Here is a 21,869-nt window from a genome sequence, read left to right as displayed (position 1 = left end):
AAAAAGTTAGCATTCATCCTCCAGCTTCACTGTGTTTATGTTATGCTAACATAGCTGTGTCGCTAGCGATCACGTAGCACATCATTATATACCAGCTAGCCCAACTTCAGTAACCCTACAAACATCACCGCTGTTTAGTTTTCTGTCTTCATTTACGTCGAAAGTGATTCCAAAGCTGTATGTTTAAATTTTTTCAGAACATTCTATATCTTGTTTAGGTGGAAACTAGCGAGCTAACTTCCTGCTAACTTCTAATTTCCTTAGATTTAACAAATTCTGTTTTCATGGATGCCTGGATGTTAAACTTAATTGTTACACCTGGTAAAGCATAAACGCTGATCATTTTATTAAAGATGAAAGAATTTTAGAAAGTTTTTAACTCTCAGTGATGCCGCAGTGTTCGTTTGACTTTGGGACCTGAAGCAGATGGAGTATTGGACCCAGATTACACTGCGGGGCTCCTGACTACGGTAGCCGTAATGCTCCGAAAATCCATCAAGCTCACTGAAGTCGTTTTGATTTTTGAGCGCTGTGTACCACAAAGTCAGTTTGAGGTCAGTAAGCACAAGCAGAATTCATACATAAGGCACACTGTTGATTTTTGAGAAGTTAAAAGATTTTAAGTGCGCCTTACAGTACAAAAAATACAATAATGGAAAATAAAATGGTAAACTTTTAGAAAGTTGCACACTGTAACATAAGAAGGTGAAACTTAGAGGACGAAAACAAGTGAAGCCACAATATCACAAGATACCAATGATTCTGTAGTCTGTATATATGTATCTATTTTATATTATATTTTGCACTTTTAAGGGTTATGTATGTAACATTTTATACAGAGTAAGATTATTCTGACACTGCTCAACAATTTATACATCGGTTTATTGCAGATTGGTGAACCTCTGCCTCTTAAGATGTTCTTCTAACCAACCCTCACTTTTCCAACCTTTTGTTGTGCCAACTTTTTTGAAATATGTTGCTGGCATCAAATCCAAAACGAGCTAATACTTTTCCTAAAATGTCACACTTTCTCAGTTTAACATTTGATTTCTGTGGGGTTTTTTGTTCCATTGTGAATAAAGTGTGAGTTAATCAGATATTCAACCAATTGCATTTGTTTATTCATTTATTGCATCATATTTAATTTTTTTTCCACACAGTGTCCCAGTTTTCTCAAAACTGGGTTTGTTTGTATATCAAATGAGGCAGCATAGATACTACCACAACAAATACCATGTAGAAAGTGTGCATAGTTGTATCTGTTCACAGGATTTTTAAACTGTATTTAAAGATGCAGAAATAGCTAATACAACATTTCCCTTACCCAACAGATCAGTTTAAGCTTGCAAGTTTGTGATCAAATCCTTCATGGATCACAGCCCTCTGCTATTTAATTCTCCCTTACAACTCACTATTTGATCACTTATCTTCTTGTAAAGGTCTGCAAGACATCTGGACCAAAATCCATTTATAAGCTGCTTATTAGCATTTACAACTGCAGACTTGATGAATTATGAAATCCATGATTTATTAACACTGATAAGTGCAGGTGACTATTTCACAGTGGCTGAGTAAAAATCAAGCGTCTAAGATCCGTTATTAATATCAAATGTACATCAGCCATTATTTAATAACGTTTATGTATATGTTTAATGTAATAAATGCTCACACCAAAGCTGTAAATGCTATAAGCAAGTTTGCATACAGAATGGCACCAAAGCAGCCATAAATGGCATTTCCAAATTGCATGTTGTCAAAGTAGACTACAGAGCGATGGATCTAAATGCTGTGCTTTTCAACTGCATTATTGTGCATTAATTTTTCCAGCATTGTGTCCTCATTATCTTGTAAGTACTGGAAATGCTTACATTGCATTTCACGATCTAAATGTCACGATCTAAAGCAAGAATCTAGTTTTTGTTTAGCACATTTTTTAAAAATTTTGTCTGCTATACCTTATGCAACTACTGTTTGCTACAGAAAATGTATAATCCCTGAGGTTACTAGAGGTGGGTGAAATTGGTTGCAAAGAAGGTGCTGCATCAAAAATCTTTTGTTGCTAGCTGAAAGTCTGTGCCTCAAGGTGCAGCCAACATGTCTCAAAAGGTGCAACTTCCCTAGCAACGAGTGGTTGCCAGACAATTGCAGACAGGTATCTAGGCCTGTCTGATTGGGGCCTAATTCACTTGTTCTTACACTGACAGGCATCCTACATGACATGGTTAACAGTAATTCCAATTCAGTTAAATTTTATTTATATAGTGCCAAATCACAACAATAGTCACCTCAAGGTGCTTAATATTATACAGTGGAGACCCTGAAATATTACAGAGAATCCCCAACAATCAGATGACTCCCTGTGAGCAACCACTTTGGCAACGGCGGGAAGGTAAAACTCCCTTTTAACAAAGAAGAAACCTCCTGCAGAACCAGGTTCAGGGAGGGGCGGCCATCTGCAGTGACTGGTTGGGGCTGAGGGGAGGAAGACAGGAAAAAAGACATGCTGTGGAAGACAGCCTGAGATTAATAATAACTCATAATTAAATGCAGATTGTTGTATTAACACCATGTGTGGTTTGTGGTCACGCAGACCTCAATAATAATTTCTGAGCATCACGAGATATATCATAGTTCAATAGCAAAACTAATTTAATGTTTGTGAATGTTTAATCTGTTTTCTGATCATTCACTGGAGAAAACTCAAAAAACTAATAATAATAATTTGAAAAGTAGCATTTGAAAGGTGGTCTTTTTACCTGCATGTTGATAGCAGGTTCATTGCTAGTTGTGACAAAATCATTTTTAATTGTATTTTTTAATGATTAAAAAATGTTTATTAAGTGCAAGACTCTGATCTTGTATCACAGGAAACTGCAGACATGCGGGCAGCTTTGCTCATCCTTTCGACTCTCCTTAAAATGTTGTCTGTAATTTGTGTTGTGATGACCGTGATGAAGGCCCCAAGTCAAGACACGTCTGTCAAAGAATGAAATTGTTCTGTATTCTAAAAGTATTGCTGGAGCTTTAAGCTCCTTTGCTCCATTATTCCATTTTCTTAACTTCTCATCCAGCTGAGGGTCACAGGCATGCTGAAGCCCACCCCTGCTGTCACAGGCCTAAAAGGTGGGCACAAACTAGTCACTGTGCCTAAGCATGCTTTTTTAAAATTTATTTTGCTTATTTACAGAATCACTGGACCGTGGCTCTCGTTCAACTCTATTTTCTCAGTTTTAAGAAGCGTGTGACCTTCAGCTCCAACCAGGATTGTTTAAGTGGGCTGAGAAAGAGAGAAAACCGCCCCAAGAAACCTAATCATAGTGATGCCTGTGGATTATTGCAGGGACACTGCTTCTGTTCCTGTTAAATTTTTAAATGTCATTTCTTATTGCTGCAGGCACCACAAACAAAGTTCCAGTTACCTTCATTGTACTGAGGAAGAAGGCAAAAAATCTCAAATGCATATTTCACAACTTCAGCTAATAAAACCAAAACTGTGTGCACAGATAGATTTATTAAAAAAAGTTTCTATGTCATGCGGGCATAGGGACTGCAAATGTTCCAGTGTTTTCCAGTGTTTCTGCGTTCTTGTTGCACGCAAGACAAAGACGAAAAATAACAAGAACATCAGATGCCATAAATTAATTTAACACTGATAAATCTGAAAACATTTAAACTGCAGGACTTTAAGAGCAGACCTCAGGAAAAGATGACTCAAAGCAATGTTCTCACTGCTAAATCATTTGACTCTGTCTTCAAACCAAATAATGGCTGCTTGCATCATTTTTTACTGTCATTTTTTTGTGTGTGCTTGTGGAGACAATGTGTTCTAGTTACATTAGAAAAACCATAGATGAATGGTTTTATTTTTATATTGAAACATCAGATCCTCGTCTTTATTAGTTATTATTATTACATTTGTCACTTTGAAACTACTTGGCATGGGCTTGGCTATTGATTATATGTCACTTTGTGGGCTAAGGGGAAAGCTCAAATCCCATTTGGCCACTACTTTAATCAATGTTCACACTGGTGTCAGAACTGTCTAGTTCTATTATCACGTAGCAGAATTTAATGAACACCATACTTACAAACTAGATCCAGTAATAATCTAGTTTGGGTGGCAGATGGATCACAAAGCCATTTATCGCCATCTTTAGTCTTATACCTGTGCTAGCACTGGAATTTTGGGCAGCATTCAGTTTAGTGGTGTCTGGTTAATAATTAGTAATTACTCAAGCAACCAGCCTGAGGTTTTAGAAGGTCGTTTGGTAGATTTTCATATGCACTTATTTGTGTCATACCCATTTATCTCCAGTTGAGGGCAGAAATACTACTGAGGGGGTTCTAATCTCCTTTGAATACAGAAGCAGGGAAAGAAGAGGGGGATAGTGTGAAAGAAGAAGAATGCAACCTTCATGCGCACCTTGTAAGTGAAATTTTTAGAGGTGAGGTGTGCACAAAAAGCTTTTGTTTTAATCATCTGACATGAGAAATGGTGCTCCACCTTAAGAACTACCAACCCCCACCCCCGCAATGCCTTAAATAAATCATCACTTTGCACCACCACTTGAGCCAAGGAATGAAGATTGTCTGCGTGTTATCGGCTGAGATAAAAAAAATAAAATAAAAAAATCCCAGATCTTTGCGGCTCCAGATTTCACCCGGAAACATTTTAATCACAATTTCATTTCACAAAAAGACATTAGATGTATTTGATGAGATTTCACTTACACACATATGGGCCCCTTGTTACAAATAGTGGATATTATTATAATACGGTTATTATAGTTAAACCAAATTAAAAACTGAAATTAGGTGTGAGAGGGGGAAAAAGTTGAGTTAAAATAAAAGCCTAGACTTTAGAAAAAAAAATTAAGTGAAGCAATAATTACTTACTTACTAAATTCTTAGTATAAAATATAAATTTTGTGATGGGGCATTGGTGCCTGTGTCTATTGATACTGGAATGTCCGCTTGTCTCTGTGTCAAGTATTTCTATCGCTGTATTGTATTTTTGCCCTAAATCTTGCCGCTGACATATTCCACCCTTTACATTATAAATAAAAAAATGAATCTAATACTTAACCGAAAGAATTAATCAAAACAAAAAATCACAACAAAAAAGGATATTAAATACAGTCATAGTCTGTGTCACTGTGGTCTAAAATAAATATAGCTTTCAGAAAGGGAAACCTACGGTTTCTGTACGTTTTCTGTTTCAGATTGAGACGAGCTGAGTTGTGATATTACCGACGGTCCCTGAACGCAGCGGCAGAAGAAGGACGGATTCCTGGCAACGCCGCAACAAAGCTAACGTTAACCATGTACTGCTAAACCGTGTGAATGCATTAGCTTCGCAAACATGTACTTATGTGTTTATCTGGAGTGTTTACCAACTGATACCTACCTCATTGCTTCCTCAAAGGCGCGTTAACACATTCACAATGGAATTTTTTAACGAGCCAAGCTAGCCCAGCTAGCACACTTTGTCTTCGTCGCAGCCACAAACGGTTGACTAGCTAACCAGAACGAGTTGTTGTTAGCTTCGGGCTAGTTTTGGCGAAAATGGCAATTGTGTCTGGGTCCTGTGCCAGGGTAAACGGGTCTAGAAACGGGCCTCCTGTGTCAGCTACACCCTCTGGATCTGTCGGGCAGTCTCAGCCCATGATAGCGGTGTGGGAATGGCAGGATGACCAGGGTTACTGGCGGCCTTACAGCGGCCAGGTGAGCGCCTACATCGAGCGTTGTCTGTCACCGCGGGGCCACAGAGGAGGAGCACCCGGCTCTACGAGCATCTGTCTCGGACAATCAGACCCCAGCCTGTCGCCTTACCTCATTGACATACCAAGCTTGAAGCAGTTTCGACAGGACACAGGTAAACATATCTAACACGTCATGGCATGACCTTAACGTTTATTCCTCGTTAACAGTTTTGCCTCAAACCTCACAGGCCCGGTTGGCTGTAACGTTAGCCGGCTAGCATTAGCTTGCAGGGCGCTGTTGTTATGATTCATATAAGCTGAGAAGTATCCATAAAGTTACAGTTCTTTAGCGACATTTTTACGTGAACCTAGCTACAAATCATGAAATACGTCACAACATTGTGAGATTAACATCTAAAGATGCTTGGTGTGTCTTAAACTGTCATAATTTTGTGTGTCTGTATGTGTGTTTAAAATTAAGTCATAGCCATGTATGTAATGTGTCATTAGTTCTGGCATACAAGTGAATGAACAAGGGGCTTTTCGTTTTTGTCTTAAAAACATAACACACACACACAACGTTGCAGTTTTAATTCCGTTTATTCACTAAAAATCAATGTGCCTCTTTTCTTTTCAGGTAAGACCCGGTCAGTACGCCGGTCTCTGTTTGCCCAGTCCTCCGGCCTTGGTAGTGGTGTTTACTGGGAATGGGCCAACGATGAAGGAGGATGGACCCCATATGAGACGCGAACCTCTATCCTTTTGGAGCACAGCTATCAGGCTCGCCAAGGCACAGCAGATCTGGGCCCCCATGGATACAATTATATAGTGGATCTCACATCTCTGGCGCAGGTTAACAAATCGACGGGTTTCAGACGCCAGGTGCGACGCCAATGCAACCTCCCCTACCCGCTGGCTTCTTCCGGACCCCCAGCTATCTCATCGGGCCCCGCCTGCTCCTGCCAGCAGTGTTTAAGCCACAGCAGCACCGGACCCATGCCGAGCCGTTCGCGACATTCCTTCTCGTCAGGGAGTCTGAACCGGCCTAGTCTTCAAGGCACAGGAAGGGCTGTGGCGGCTCATCCTACTTCTGTCTACTCCCCGTACCCCAGGAGACCTCTCTCAGTTGGTGGCATGTCCTGGGGCAGCCCCTGGGCTCCACCGACATCTGGCAGTCAACTTTCTGCACCTCTGACCAACTCTACCAGTGCCAATGGGTTAAGGTTGGTATCTGATACCTATCCTAGATTGTGTGATTTGGATAGATGTGCAGGGTTCATGTTACAAGGTCCTCTATCTGCTTTCCTCCTCTTCCTCTTTGTCTTTCCTGCCTCTGTCAGTGTTGACCTTTCTTGTAAAACAGGAAAGGCAGAAAAAAAAAAACAGATCTGTAGCTCCAGTACTTCATTGGTATGTTTGCTTTGGCTCACTTCCTGTGACTCTTGTCTGTGTCATCACTGACCTCCCTTCCTTTTGTTCCAGCTAGCAGAGAAAGCTTACTTGCAGCTTCTCTGGGCTTTAATGTTTTTTGCACGCTGAGTTTTAGCCACTAGAAATTAAAACTAGTGTATTAAAAACATGGTTGCTCAGTAGACAAAAGAATTGTCTAAATCTTTGCGGTGAATGTTTACATTCACTAAAGCCCACACTTTCACATTTCTCATTGAGGTGTATGCTTTAAAAAGAGAAATTGTTGCCATGTATTTAATTAAATTTTTTTAACTCCTGGGTGTGGATGCTAAAGGAGGCGCACCCATGCATGGAAAAAATAATAATTATTGTGTAATAGTACATCATAATACTCCTTTTCAAGTACTTTAATTGCCAAGTTTTTTATGACTGAAAAAAATGTTGCAAGCTTCCTGTCCATTGAGTAACTCCACCCTTTTGGGGCACGGCTGCCTGTGGTGTTATCCCTCTTTGGCAGCCGGCTTCAGCTCTCTGTTGCTCACTGTGTGGCTCTCCTGGGTCACTGTGCCGCCTGGGGCTCGCTTTGCCCCATCTGTGCCAGCAAATTTCCTGGCGGGTGCCCTTGTAACATGAACTGCATGGTCAAAAACATTCGTTAGTCTGGAACCACCATCATCCTCACCTCTATTTCAATTCCTTTATTTTGTTTTTCATTTGAATTGTATTTATAAGTTTAAGGTCAGTCACTGTACTCTTATGTTTAACTTAATGAACAATTGTATTACTATCTTTATTTTTACAGTTGCGGACATGCTGTCATAGCCCATATTCATTCAAGCAATATGTTGTTCAGACTGTAGTGCACAGAGCTCTTTGGCTACAGAAATAGACCAGTACCACCTCAGCACTGAGTCAGTGTTGCCTTTTTGCAGCCCTTTAACTGGATTTAGTTTAGCGCTCCATCATACTCGAGGACTGACAGCTGCTTCTTTTTCTCCTGTTGCAAAGTAAACACATTCATTGGGCACATATCCATCTGTATATTGACTGCAGAGTCACGCTCCCTGGTTGCTCTGTGCACATGCAGTCACTGCTGAGTTGTTGTTAATCAGTCTTAGACATGGATAATTAGTCATTCACTGAGCTGGAGACAGTCAGTAAAGGTAAATAAGCCTTATGCAGTTACTCCCTGACAGGTCTAATTTTCTTGCTTCTGGATCTAGTGCCAAAGCTTTTCCTTTTCTCTGATTGCATTGAAAACTAAAATGGTTCTTAGTTCTTGTTTTGTTCTTCCTGTCTGGTTCATTGTTGCTTTATTTTTATGTTGACTGAATGTCACCGTCTCTGTTTCCTGCCCTCCAGTGTTCCTTCCATCTCTGTGCAGCTGAATGGATCCACCAGCGTGAGCTCTGCCCTAGCAGGTAAATGGGTCACTGACCATCCATCCTCAGCGTAACCCCTGCTCTGTCTATCCTTCAGTACACCTCTCAGTCAGTTTCAGGTTTTATTCAGTAGACTGTTAGTATTTTAGATGCCACTCCACTGCATTTGTTTTCCCTGTGAGTGTCCGTCTGTTTAGGAAAAATGTGCCAGGAAAAGCCTGAAGGAGGGAGGTAAAAATAAAAATGTGCGCACCCTAAATGTTAAGCAAACATCAGAGAGAGGCTTAACTGATACCATCCCATTTGTCATAGCAGTGTACCTAAAAACAGCTTCTGAAACAGCCCTATTTTGTGTGTGAGTGTGAGCTCACACAAGTTTCCTCATGCTGTGCAGAACATTTGGCTCTCCATGCAAAAGCATGATTAACTTCAGCATTCAGACTTGATCCTATAAGACAGCTGTGGACCCCCACAACCCCACCCAGCTCTGGTTTTTGATTGATCTCTTAAGTCTCTAACAACATAATAGTTGGATGCGCAATTGCAGGGTTTTCTTGCACATACAACTTTGGTGCACAGCAAAGAGGTTTTGGATTTCTACCAAAAGGAAAATCGCCAGCACCGTGATAAGAACACACTACTATTCAAGCTTAAAAATTCATTTTAAAATGGCCAGAAAGGACAGAAAAACGTTTGTTAACTAAGGCAACACACACTCTTCTGCTTGCATGTGTAGAGACCCTGCTTGACTTTGACAGGGCCCAATGTGTTTCATTTGAGGTAAGCTTGTAGTGAAGGCAGACATGCGAAAGGTCAGTGTGACAGAGGAGGATACTAGGGATGGGGTGGGATGGAAAGAGCAGCTGAAAGAAGAAATGTGGTGAATCTCTGACTTAATGTTTCAAGCAATCTCAGGATCACCACGTATAATTATTATTTTTTTCATAATTTCTGTAGTATTTTCCTAAAAATGAAAATGCAGAATCCTGCTATGTTTGACAACATATCTGCATGCTTCATGTCTTATAGACTGTTTTCTTGTGGCACACTCAACTTTTCTTGAAACTAGGCTCCTAATAACAAGCATGCATTAAAAAATGGAAAAATTGATATCATGTCATGATAATATCAGAAGTAGGTACAGGTACTCTTACATCCATGTATGGATGTAAGAGTTTAATTAAAAGGCCAGTATTTCAAAGCAATTTCTAAATTTGACTGCTGGTCTTTGCCACATTTTATATAGATGGTGGAGTAATATTGTTATGACCATACATTTTCAGACTACAAAAATCCTAAAGTGAAAATTTGATTGACTCCAGAATACTAACTCGATTTAACTGTACGACAGTCCAACTGATAAGGGATGTTTGAGACCAAAAGCAATGCCGATATTTCTTGATTTAAGAATCTGATATATCTGCCTTTTTTTCCCCAGGCACATTAAACATAAACAGATATTCCTAACATTTGTTATGTGTAATAATTTACTCTGACTATTTACTAATGGCTACTTGGGGCTCTACAAAACCGAGTCAACTTCCATAGACTTCCAATGATTTATAGCCCAGTTATAATGAGCTACTTTGGTCTCTGTCTCTGATTTCATTCTTTATAACAACTGTAAAGGATGGCCTTTTCTTTCTCAATCACCTGTTTTTAATTAAGGGTCACAGCCACACTGTCATGCCAACAGCCGCTAGCTGCCACCTCGGACTCACCTCGGCTGATTTGAGTAGCTGTGTTTGTGGTTGGTGCCTTTGGTTCCAGCATAACAAGCAGATAAGCATAAGAAGTGGTGACACCATCATATTTGTTTGATGTAATTGGAAGGTATCGAAAGACTGTTTGCAGCCAAAGGCTTATTAACACTTGTGAAGTCCTGTCTAATCCAGGTGGTGTGCTCTCTTTTTTTCTCATTATTAAATATGTTATAAATAAAACTTTGAGCATAGTGTTTCACACCTTATTTCCCACTTATGAATGACTCATTGTCACATATTTTTAGCACATTGATTTTCCTGAGGTGGTAAAATCTGAGTGCAGTTTGATGTAGTACATCAGCAGGTTGTAATTGTCATAAAATGGCAGAAATGAAAAGCAATGCATTATTTTGTTCTCTGCTGCTCACTCCTAAAAATTATGAGTCAGGTTGTGTGTTATGATAAACTGAATCGATACCATCAGCCCGGAAGAAGCAAGTGGACCAGAACCTCATTAGTGAAAATGCTGAACTGAGACCCGAGGAAATAGTTTCAAATGGAGGGTCACTCTTACAGTTTCTCCTCCAAATGTACAGCTTGAATGGTCTTTGTTCAGGAATGAATATTCATAGGAATAAGAACTGTAGTTTGTACAGTTTTGTCAAGAATATAAAATAAACAAATATATTAATTTCCTGGTTTGAGATTGACTCGAACTCATTCCCACGTTAGCTTTGTTACAGGCTGGTGCAGACACATGCTTAAAGTAAATTAAATTATCTTTACATCAAATGATCAACACATGCAACTGTTTGCATGAACGTTGCTTTGGCTTTCACTAGCCTGCCATTTTCATACTGGAAAACAGGGGAGCTAGAAGATTGAACAAGCTGTAAAGGCATCAGTCTCTGCTTCAAGATTGTCTCCTGGAGCAGCGCTGCACCTCTTCCTGCACACCTGATTTTTGAACCTTTGGATCTCAAATAACCTTTTTTTTTTTTTTTTTTTTTGTGGGAGTGAAAGATCCTGTTTTCTGTGGGTCAGGTGTTAGCATGTAGGGGCTACAGTTTGGATAGTTTGTAGTTAATTTTGTCCTTCAGATTTCTCGGGATATTAAAGTACAGCCAGAATATAAAAACAATACTACTGGATTTTCACGGGGAACCAGTGAACTGTTCTTCAAAGATGAACGCTTAATTATGAGTTGTGACATGCTAGCTTTACCAGTGGCAAGTTTCTTTTCTTTTAATTATGTAGTGGAGTAAGACTTGTTGGCGGCTGTAATCATCTTCAGTGGCATCTAATCTCATTACCTCATGTTTTATCAGTCTGATGCTTGGTGTCGTCTTCCATTTTTGTTATTTCACGGCAGTCATCCTACCATCCATAAACGATTTGATTTTTTTTGTCTTTAATGACTTGGTGACAATCCATATTCTTCAAAAATCATGCCAGCCTCTATCTGCATTGACAGTCAATCTTGGAGATGCAGCTCTGATCACCAAGGATGCTACTGAGCAGAGATAAGTTTGACTTGCGTGGTGAAATTGCATATACGCCCATTAAAAGTGGTAAAAACAGGACTTCCAGTGGGCTGGAAGGGATTCAGAGGTGCCCAAGGAGACAACCTTGAAGGAAAAACTGGCCAATTTAAAAAAAAAAAAAAAAATGTAAATACATTTATAAAATATGGAATTTTGAGCAGAGCTGTAGGCTGCATTTAAAAGATGCCCAAAGTTAAGTTAACATCTGTTCGTTCTAGTGAACAGGAGGGGGCGACTCTTCTGTTTGGAAAAACAATTGTAGTCTATAGATGTCTATGGTAAAACTAACCCACCACTCACTGGATCTGTGACCTTACTAAACACTTTTGTGATGAGTTTGTAATCTCAGTCACTACTTTGAAGTCTAGTTGGGTCATGATGTTGATTTTTTGTGTTTTGGTCTCATTTAGAGTAAAGTGGCTAAAGCAGGGTGTGCTAATGCATGAGCGTGCAGTAGCCTTCATCGTGTCCTCAGCAACCAACATCTTCAGGTCTTAGTTGAACTGTGTTAAATATTCTTGTTAATCAGTATCAGAATAAAGAGACTGAGTGACCAGAAAACTCCTGAGCAGCAGCAGTTTTGTAGCACAACTGGAGGCCCATGTTTTGCTAATAGTTAGCCCATGTTTTGCTAATAGTTAGCCCAAGTCAGGCTGTATCTGCCAAAACGGTTGACTGCACTCAACCGAGTGTTTTACTTTTGTTTCTTGTGAGTTTGACTTCTTCATTTGTAAGAGAATGGAAGTTCTATTTTTGCCTGTCCTTAAACGGTACCGCACTTAATCGTAAAATTGAAGCTTTTACTCCACATTGCAGAGGGTTATTGCGCTCTTGTAAATCATTCCCTGTGGCCCGACTGGTCAGACTTGGAGCTTGTGGGCACAGTCGATTCCCAGTGAATCTTTCGCTAGCACCAGGACGCCCTGTGTTTTGCCCTTAGCTGATGAGATTTATGTCACCACTGCAGCAACATTAGCCGTGTTCGCAATCAGCACAGTGGATTTAAGACGAGGGACAGCCACAGTAAACCAGATTAATTTGTTGAACATGAACAGTATGGGTTTAATTTGAAAATCTCTGCCGTCTGAGTGTGATGTTTTTTGTAAGTGTGTATGGACAAGGCTCGATGTGGGCGCGTCAGCTGCTGCTACCTCTTGATTTGTTCCCTTCTGCCTCCTGCATATCTCCACTTGCCTCCTGCCTTGCTCACCTGCCCCACTCTGCCTTGTCCCATCCCGCCTCAACCTAAACCAACCCCCACCCTACCCCCCTCCACTTCCAGGCATGGCCTCCATTTTGATGTCAGCAGTGGGACTCGGCGTGCACTTCACCTCTGCCCCTCTCCCTCAGCAGCAGCAGCATCCGCCGCCACAGCATCAGCAGCCTGCTCCTTTCTCTCTTCCTCCTCCTCCTCCTCTCCTTCCCCCAGCCAGCAGGCCCATCAAGCCCCACAGCAGCAGCAGCACCAGCACCAGCAGTTCAGTTAGGAGAGCAAAGAGACAGCACAGGAGAGGTAGCTACCACACCATCAGTCCTCAAATCTACCTTTTTTTCTTTTTTTTTCCCTCTCATCAACATCATCGTCGTCCTGTGATCTGCTTTTCATCCTCAAGCACCACACGCTTGAGGAACATTAAGTCCTGCATTGACTCACTTTCACGCAAGTGTACTGACTATCTGTGTTGGCTTTGATTCAACTATCACAGGCTTTTCTGCTGTTTCCCCCTCCAGTGTCATTCAGGCTCTTCAACTCCTGCACCTCATTAGCTTTAACTTCCTTCTTAAGTCTGCCTTAATTTGGCTAAATGCGGCAAAAAGATGCTCTCTGGCAGAATGTTTCAATTCTAAATACAAGTGTATAGATATGGGTGATAAACTACAGGAAGAAAAACCTGAGTAAATAGTCTGTGGGGGGCAGTAAGTGCAGATAAGAGGAATATCTTGCCAAGCAGCTCAGAGTGGAGCCACTCTCTTGGCTTATGGTGGCGTTTGCTTTCATTTGTAACATATTTATTACAGCAGCAGGTCTTCGTTTAGGTGCTTATGACATCAGGACAAAATGTTGGTACTGTTCCAGCTTCTCATGCAAAACGACATTTGAAAGAAAAAGCTGCTGGAGGTTGATTCGGTGTGTGTTAAATGGGCTTTGCTCATTTTCTGTAGTTTGGTGTCACTCGGCTAATATGTTACCTGTCACTTTCACATTATTGCTGCCGTTCTTTGTTTCTCTATGTTGTCACAGCCGCTTGTTAAAATAAACAGGTCACGTGTCAGCGATTAGAAGCACAGCGAGTCTGGAAACGGGTCAGTGAAGTTATTGTTTTTTGTGTTTCTCAGCTGGGAAGAATTATTCGATCTTTAAAAATCTGTATTTAAATGGAGCTGTCTTACGCAATAAACGTAAAACGATGAGGATGAGCGTTTAGTTAGCTCGCAGAGTTTTCTTTCCTAAACAGACTTGACACTCACGCTTGTGCATTTGAGAGAATATGTTAGGAAAATGCAGACAGTGTCTGTTTCAATGTCTCATGTTGCCAATCAACATTTAATGCTCGTTGTTCTGCTAAGCATTCACGTCTTCCCTCTGCATCACATATTTACATCGGCTGGTTCTTGATTGGAGGATGTTGGTCAAAATTGGACACAATTTAATGGTAGCTGGAGTTAAACATGGGAAATGTTTGACTGAAATTGTATTTTGAGGTTGTGACACAAACCATTTCATTTCATCTCATCAGAATCTCTCTTCTTGCTGCTTCTTGTATGCTTGTGGACTGGCCTGTTTTGACTCAATCGCTCATTGACTTTGCATTTTCTCCTTTTGTTCCTCTTTCAGCATCAACTCAGAGACCCGAGGAGGTGATTCAGCGCTACATGGAGGTGGTGGCTGGAGTACAAGACGAGGTAAATGTTTCCGTGTTTCCCCCGTCTACTCCCAGATCTGTTAGAAATGAAAGAAAAGTTCATTTATTGTTTTGATGAACAATTCTTGCATGAATCGGATGAATGATTCTTTTGGTCAGTATTGAGGTCAAAAATATTTTACACAATTAGCCATTAAACACTCAAAGTCAGTCTTTTTGTTACTGGATTTCCATCATCTTTAAATGTAATTCGAGTAAATAACCCTTTACCACTTCTACATTGGTTCAAGCCCCACGTCTGATAACATGTCCACGCAAATTGTCTTTAACTTGAAGAGTATAAGAGATAATCTGGTTGGGAATTATTCCCAGACTTTGTTTTCTCCTTAGCGCTCCTCCCTTTAGCAGCTGCTACAGCGGATCATCACACCACAGCATCCTCCTCTGTCACTCCAGAAATCTGTGGTCGTCCTCTTTCCTTTCCATTCTTTGCCCAGTATACCCACCATCCCTCCTCTGTGCACATGTCCAAACCATCTCAGTCATGTCTCTCTAACTTTTTTTCCAAAGCTCAACCTGAGCTGTCTCTCTAATGTTCCCAATTCGGTTACTCCAAATCAAACTTTAGCATTTTTAATTCTGACACCTGTAGCTCCACCGTATCCTGTGTTGTGACACCTGTAGCTGTTTCTGCGTGTCCTCCTAGACCAAAAGACTTTCTGCTGTCTCGGCTCAAGCTTAACTAAACACTGAGTTTGGACTTAATAGAGAACCACAATTCAAAACTGAATGCAGCACAAAAATTGTTTTATCTCAGCTGTCTTGTTTGATAGTGATTGTTGAGCCGAATGGTAAATAAGTTTCTGTGAAGTGAGTTTGTGTTGTGTAATTTTGCTCTGAGCATAGATATCTCATGTACCTTCAGGACTGTATTATCTGCATGGACCAACTGTCCAACCCATCTGGCTACGAGACCCCATCCACAGAGGAGGGAGGCCAGAGCATCCAGCCAGACACTGTGGGAAAATTCATCAAATGTGGGCACACCCTGCATATGCTCTGCATGCTGGCCATGTACAACAATGGAACGAAGGTAAGAGACTTTTATCAGCAGTGTAGCCTCAGATCTGAAGGACGAAAACCACCACAACCGTGTGAGGACTTTTATTTAATCTTTATTTAACCAGTAAAAAAAACCTGAGATTAAAAACATCTTTAAAAGAGTGTCCTGCCCAAGAGAGACAGCAGTACAGTCAGAAGTTGCATAAATTAAACCCCCCACCCCACAGGAAGCCAGAGGAAGTAAAAAAAACAAAACCCCACACCCATAGATTACCTTATTTGTTCACCCCAGCTTTATCTCGGCTAAGTGTGAAAACCTCTAATGGATTTGGCACTAGTTTATGGGCGTACTAATTTCTCTGTATCACTAGGCGTGTTGGTAGCTATATCTGTCATCATGTGGCCACAGACATGTAGGGACAGCGGTTTGGGGGAGTAGAGCAGCATCACCAACATTTGTAACATCACCAACAAAACAATTTCCCAACTGGTGTTGATTCTACTAAGGCCGAAGATGGAAAGATGCTGACTGTAAGAATCTGTAAGTCTGATGGCCAGGAAGCTGGTCCTGGCTACAGCACTAGCGCCTCTGCCATGTTTGTTTCAGGTCATTTCAAATGCAGATATGTGGAATAGCATTTAGGATGAATTTCTACTTCAGAGAATAATACCCTGAAACAAAGTCTATAAGTTCAATCTTTGTACTTTTAAACAACTGCCCACATTCATGATGATCAAACATGACCAGCAGCTCTAAATCTAAAATCAGTTTATCAGTGAGGTGAGTCAACACATTTTGAAACAAGGTTTTTTTTTCCGCCACAAACAGAATAATTGGTGATTAATTTTCTCTCGATTGACCAGCCGACTCATTTACTGCTCATTGATTGCTCCTTCAAACTTGCTCTTGCATCATGATCCACTCATGAGGAAGTTGTTGAGTGTTTCTGCTTGTTTCTACTGATGGTTTGGTTGACGTGGCTCTCTGGTGTCTTCGCTTCCTCCTCCTCAGGATGGCAGCTTGCAGTGCCCCTCGTGTAAGACAATCTACGGCGAGAAGACGGGCACCCAGCCGAAAGGCAAGATGGAAATATACAGCATCGCACAGTCGCTGCCAGGCCACCCAGACTGCGGCACCATCCAGATAATCTATAGCATACCACCCGGCATACAGGTACTGCTGCTGGTGCTTCTTTTTCTTTCAGCTGCTCCTTCTCTGCCTCCATCTCACCCTCCACCCCAACCCTCTGCATGTGCTCCTCCGCTACATCCATGAATCTTCTCTGAGGTCTTCCTCTTTTCCTCCTCAATCATCATCCTTTGTTCAGCATATCCACTGTCCCCCATTTGCACATGTCCCACGTGTCTCAGCCCGAGCTGTCCCTCTGATGTACTCACTCCTAATCCTCTCCCTTCTGGTCTCCTAGCAAAAATCTCCTGATCTCCAACGCTGCCCCCTCCACCTCCTGTTATTTTGTTAGCTACATCATCTCCAAGCCATACATCAGAGCAGATCCTCACCAGCCGAAAAAGCATGTTCAGGCAGATTGTTCAGATACTGGACACAATCTGCTGTTGCTAGACTTGACAGGGTGTCAAAATCAATAGCACAGATTCGTCTGCTGTCCCTGGAGAAAAGAAGCTCCTGGAATAGTTAAAAGGAACCAGAATCATAGAAACTTGTACTTTAGAAGTAGACTAGTTACTGATGTTATAAAATGTTACGATAACAAGACAAAAAGGTCAAAACTCCTGCAACAACTCCATTGTCAGACCATCCTCAATGTGGGCCATGATCACAAGTTCACAGAGAGCTGGGGAAAAAAGGAGGAAAGACCATCTTTCTGTTGTCTTGACGAATTTTCCTGTTTCATACTAGGAGCAGAAGCATGAGGGGAATCTCGAACTCAGGAGTGTTTTTGTATGTTTGTCTGTGTCTGCGCCAGCACATTTGGACGTCTAATTAGAGGATGACTGGAAGAAAAACTGTTGCCTGGACGACAGCTTGTTCACCATTAGCCAGGGCTTTCTAAAGTAGTTTAACAGTCTGATGCTCGGCTTTGCTGCTAAAGAGCCTTTTCCTGCATGCTGCTGTGAACGGCTCAGAGTTACTTCCTCCTTTTATTACAGCGTTTTAGGAAAGAAAGCCCAATTTCGTTCGCAATTTCTTCTGTCTGTAAATCTGACTTTTATGTATTTATTTATAACCTCCACATACACAGCCGGCCTGAAGTTGTAAGCACTTAAATGCAGTTTGTATCGATCTGTTGGTTTACTGTTAACAATCTGCAAAATCTTTGATTAGATTATCCGACTGTTCCGAGTGACCTCTCTCTCTCTGTTATATTAAGCTTTATAACTTAACATCAGTCACTTTGTGTCCTTGTCACCAGGGTCCCGAGCATCCCAACCCAGGCCAGCCGTACACCTGTAGAGGCTTCCCTCGCTTCTGTTTCCTGCCAGACAACGACAAGGGCAGAAAGGTAAGAACATCAACTTGCCGGAACTCGACAGGCGAACGTCATCTACCCAAACATCGGCGTAGTGCTCCACGAGGACTCCAGCGCGCTGTTATCATTAATGTTGTGCTCATTTATAGGGCTGTGTTGTTTTCATGGTGCATCAGTGCCTCATGCCGTGTTCACTGGTAACCACAGTCGTACTCTTTAGAGTCTATAAATAATCTCTTATGTAATTCACTAATGGAAAATTGGATTAAATTATTCCAGTTGTAGTTTATCTGTGCCGCGCCGCAGACTCATTTCCAGCAGCAGACGCTGGCGGGTGAGCGCTGCCTGCACTGCATGGATGTGAGATTATGAAAATATCCCCACGTTGGGGACACAGCCGTATTGTATTTTCATAATGTAGGCTCTCTGCTACAGTTCATGACCTCAGTGACGTATTTTGTTTTTCATGCCATAATGAAATACATGGATGGATTCAGGTCTGGACTGCAATGAGACCAGCTTGCTTGCAGATAATTAAATAAGACAAGAATGGAAAGAAGGTAAAAGTTAGAGACCCTAAAATAATACGGAGAAAACCCCAACAATTAGACAAGCCCCATCTGGTCTTTAAGTCTGACGTCATTAGGGTCCAAACTCCACTTCAGGTCCCAAAGTCAAAGGAACACTGCAGCATTACTGAGAGTTACAAACTGTCTAAATTATTTTATCTGTCATAAAATCCATCCATAAAAACAGATTCTATGAAATTTAACACAATTAGCAGGAAGTTAGCTCGCTAGTTTCCACCTAAACACGATATAGCATGTTCTGACTGACGGATTTCTGAAAAAATTAAAACGTACAGCTCTGCTATCACTTCCAACATAAATGAAGAAAAACTAAACAGCAGTGACGTTTGTAGGGTTACTGAAGTTGGACTAGCTGGTACATAATGATGTGCTACGTGATCGCTAGCAACACAGCGATGTTAGCATAACATAAACACAGTGAAGCTGGAGGATGAACACTAACTTTTTTCCACTTAATAAAAGTTAACATGAGGGTTCCCGATGGTTAGGGACAAATGCAATCGCATGGCAGGATGCTGTAAACGGACCAAACTTCAGTCAGGAGAACAACTGAGATAATCCATCCACAATACGAGGTTAGTCATTAATATTACAGCTGGGCTGTAGTTACATTGTAAGGTTTTAAAAACTGAGCTTTCAAATGTGCTGCCGATGAATAATGTTAAATAAAACCGAGAGAGGCCGACAGTTATCACTGATTTTTCTTTTTTTTTCTTTTTAGGGGCTTGTTCAGATTAAATAGAACAAGATACAAAGCATTAAAGCATGTTTAAAAAAAACCCTAACAGCCTTAATAAACGCAGAGTAGTTTAAACCCGGTAGCAGGGTTCATAAGTCATCACTTAAAGACCACATGAGCAAACACATGGCAACAGTGGGAAGGAAAAACTCCCTTTTACCAGGAAGAAACCTCTCACAGAACCAGACTCGTCTTAAGTTATTGAACAATTCTTTAATTGAGCTGTGAACTATTCAGTGACACAAACAAAAGTAACAAATCTATATTTTAAAGGCTGGAAAATGATGAGATGATAAATTTCAAATCCAGCCGTGTCTCACAAGCGTTCCTTGTGTTTCTGCTGTAAAGGTCCTCGAGCTGCTGAAGGTGGCGTGGATGCGACGTCTCATCTTCACCGTGGGAACGTCCAGCACCACCGGAGAGCCCGACACAGTGGTGTGGAACGGCATCCACCACAAAACCGAGATGATGTCCAACTTGTCGGGCCACGGCTACCCTGACCCCAACTATTTGGACAATGTTCTGTCTGAGCTGGCCTCTCAGGGCGTGACAGAGGACTGCCTCAAACCCCCAGGAAGCGGCAGCGGCGCCAGCTAGGCCTCAGCTCCGAGCTTCGCACGCTTCCACTCACCGCTAACCCACCGAGAGTTAACCCTCCTGAATCCTCTGCTCTGTGCCCAGGTGGACTTCCTGCAACATCTGTGTGTTAATAAATTCATGTCAGCGTCCACCCAAACCTCATGGAGTGAGCGAAGGGAGGGAAAGTGAGCTAAATAAAAGCCTTGAATCTTCTTTGAGAGGAGACACAGTTGGAGTAGAATTGTTTGGTTGCATCACGTGTTACAGGAGATTGGACTCAGATTAAAAAAAACAAGAAAAAAGCAGCAGGGCTCCACTGACTGAGCCCTCCATCAAACCTCCATCAGCTGGAGGTTCTTTCTGTTTGTTCGTCCGTTTGTTTGTTTGTTTTATTCTATTCTCTTCTTTTTCTCATCAAGCCTCATCTATATCCCCTCATTCGGTTTCCATGAGAATGAGAGCTTACGCTGGGGATAAAAGGTCTCACAAGCACTTTAGTTCTGACGCTGCATTTAGCTGGCAAGATGTGCGATCTCCCCATAAAGGGCAATTCTTCTTCTTCTTCTTCTGTTGTTTTTAAATTGGTAACTAATGCCAAAGTGTTTCTGCTGAAAACGTTCACGTTTAGCTCAGCGACATGGACACCTCTCGTAGCAAACTCCGTATTGATGAGAAGAGGCAATATTTACTGTTGTAAATAAATCTAAAAAAGAATTAGACAAAAATATGTTTAAAAAAACATTTAACACTACTTCTGATCTGACCGTGATATATTTAACACAATTTGATGAGAAGAAGCACTCACAACAGTCTGATTTAACTTTTTATTTTATTTTTTATTTTCGGATGTGCAGAACCTACGCCACGTTAGGTTCACTCACTTAAATGTTTTACAGTTTGTGTTGCCGTGTGTGACACGGGGACAAGGTGTATAGCTCCCCGACGACCTCAGTTCTCCTGTCCAGACAGGTGTAAACGGCTGCCGAGATGAAACAAAAAAACAAAACAACGGCTCTGGATGAGAACATTTTTAGTGTGACAATCAAGGTCATCGGACTCGTCTTGATTTTAAAGAAAAAAAGATCCTGCGGGTTGCCGCCTCCTGTATTCACATGCATTATTCTGCTCACAGTACTGCAGTACAGTCGCTCAACTCAGTCTTGACATGTATACAAACAACAAGAAAAAATGGGGGGAAAAAAATATCTGCAATAAAGACATAATGCAAAACGAGCCCTGGTTCGTCTCTTGTATCCGAGTATCTGTTTGAGCTGATGAAGCTGCAGTCTGCAGGGTAGTGTTGCAGTTTTTGTACTTTAAGGTGCTTCAGGTCCTTGTATGCGACCCCCGCTAATTAGCTGCTGTATGACCACTCGACGTGATCATCATGGATAATGGCTCTCAATACATGGCTCCCTGAAGCATTATAGATTGGCATCTAATCACGTCCAGAGAGGGCAGAAAGAAGATGAAGGTGGGAGATGTCTGATGGTGCTGTAGGTGGTCACAGCAAAACGCATTATCCTGATTATTTGCTTCTGTTTGTTATGGTGAAACGATAGCTGGGTTTCCTTTGCAGGAAGTGTGGCCTCAGTACACTTGGAGGAGCTCCTCCAATTAAAGGGAACCAGCTGAGGTGGTTCTGGTATCTGACTAGGACACATCGGGGATTGCAGGGATGGACTGCTGGACGGGATGGACGTCCATCAAGTCTACATACATCTGCCAGCAAAACAAAGAGTCTCCAAACATCAAAGAGCGAGGAGGTAAAGGTTCTTTGGCAACGCTTATCACCTTGACTTCTTATCTTCAGCCTTCACCTGCACCTGGTAAAGATGCAGAGC

General features: G+C 41.5%; 1 protein-coding gene across 2 annotated transcripts; it reads left to right on the top strand.

Moving 5' to 3' along the window:
• The first annotated feature begins 5,242 nt into the window (after positions 1-5,242).
• Positions 5,243-21,258, top strand: dtx2 (deltex 2, E3 ubiquitin ligase). Of its 2 annotated transcripts, XM_005916010.3 has the most exons (9): positions 5,243-5,875; positions 6,340-6,925; positions 8,475-8,533; positions 13,024-13,254; positions 14,578-14,645; positions 15,531-15,698; positions 16,680-16,841; positions 18,061-18,150; positions 19,795-21,258. In XM_005916010.3, the coding sequence occupies exons 1-9, from the start codon at positions 5,566-5,568 to the stop codon at positions 20,041-20,043; spliced, it is 1,923 nt and encodes a 640-aa protein (XP_005916072.1). In that variant the 5' UTR covers positions 5,243-5,565; the 3' UTR covers positions 20,044-21,258. The 2 variants fall into 2 exon arrangements, with proteins under 2 accessions (XP_005916072.1, XP_005916073.1); XM_005916011.3 differs by lacking the exon at positions 13,024-13,254.
• Positions 21,259-21,869: the final 611 nt, after the last annotated feature.

Source organism: Haplochromis burtoni, unplaced genomic scaffold (genome assembly GCF_018398535.1).
Source record: "Haplochromis burtoni strain Fernald_Lab_line unplaced genomic scaffold, NCSU_Asbu1 Contig_17, whole genome shotgun sequence".
Lineage (NCBI taxonomy): Eukaryota > Metazoa > Chordata > Actinopteri > Cichliformes > Cichlidae > Haplochromis > Haplochromis burtoni.
This window is presented reverse-complemented; position numbering and strand designations above follow the sequence as displayed.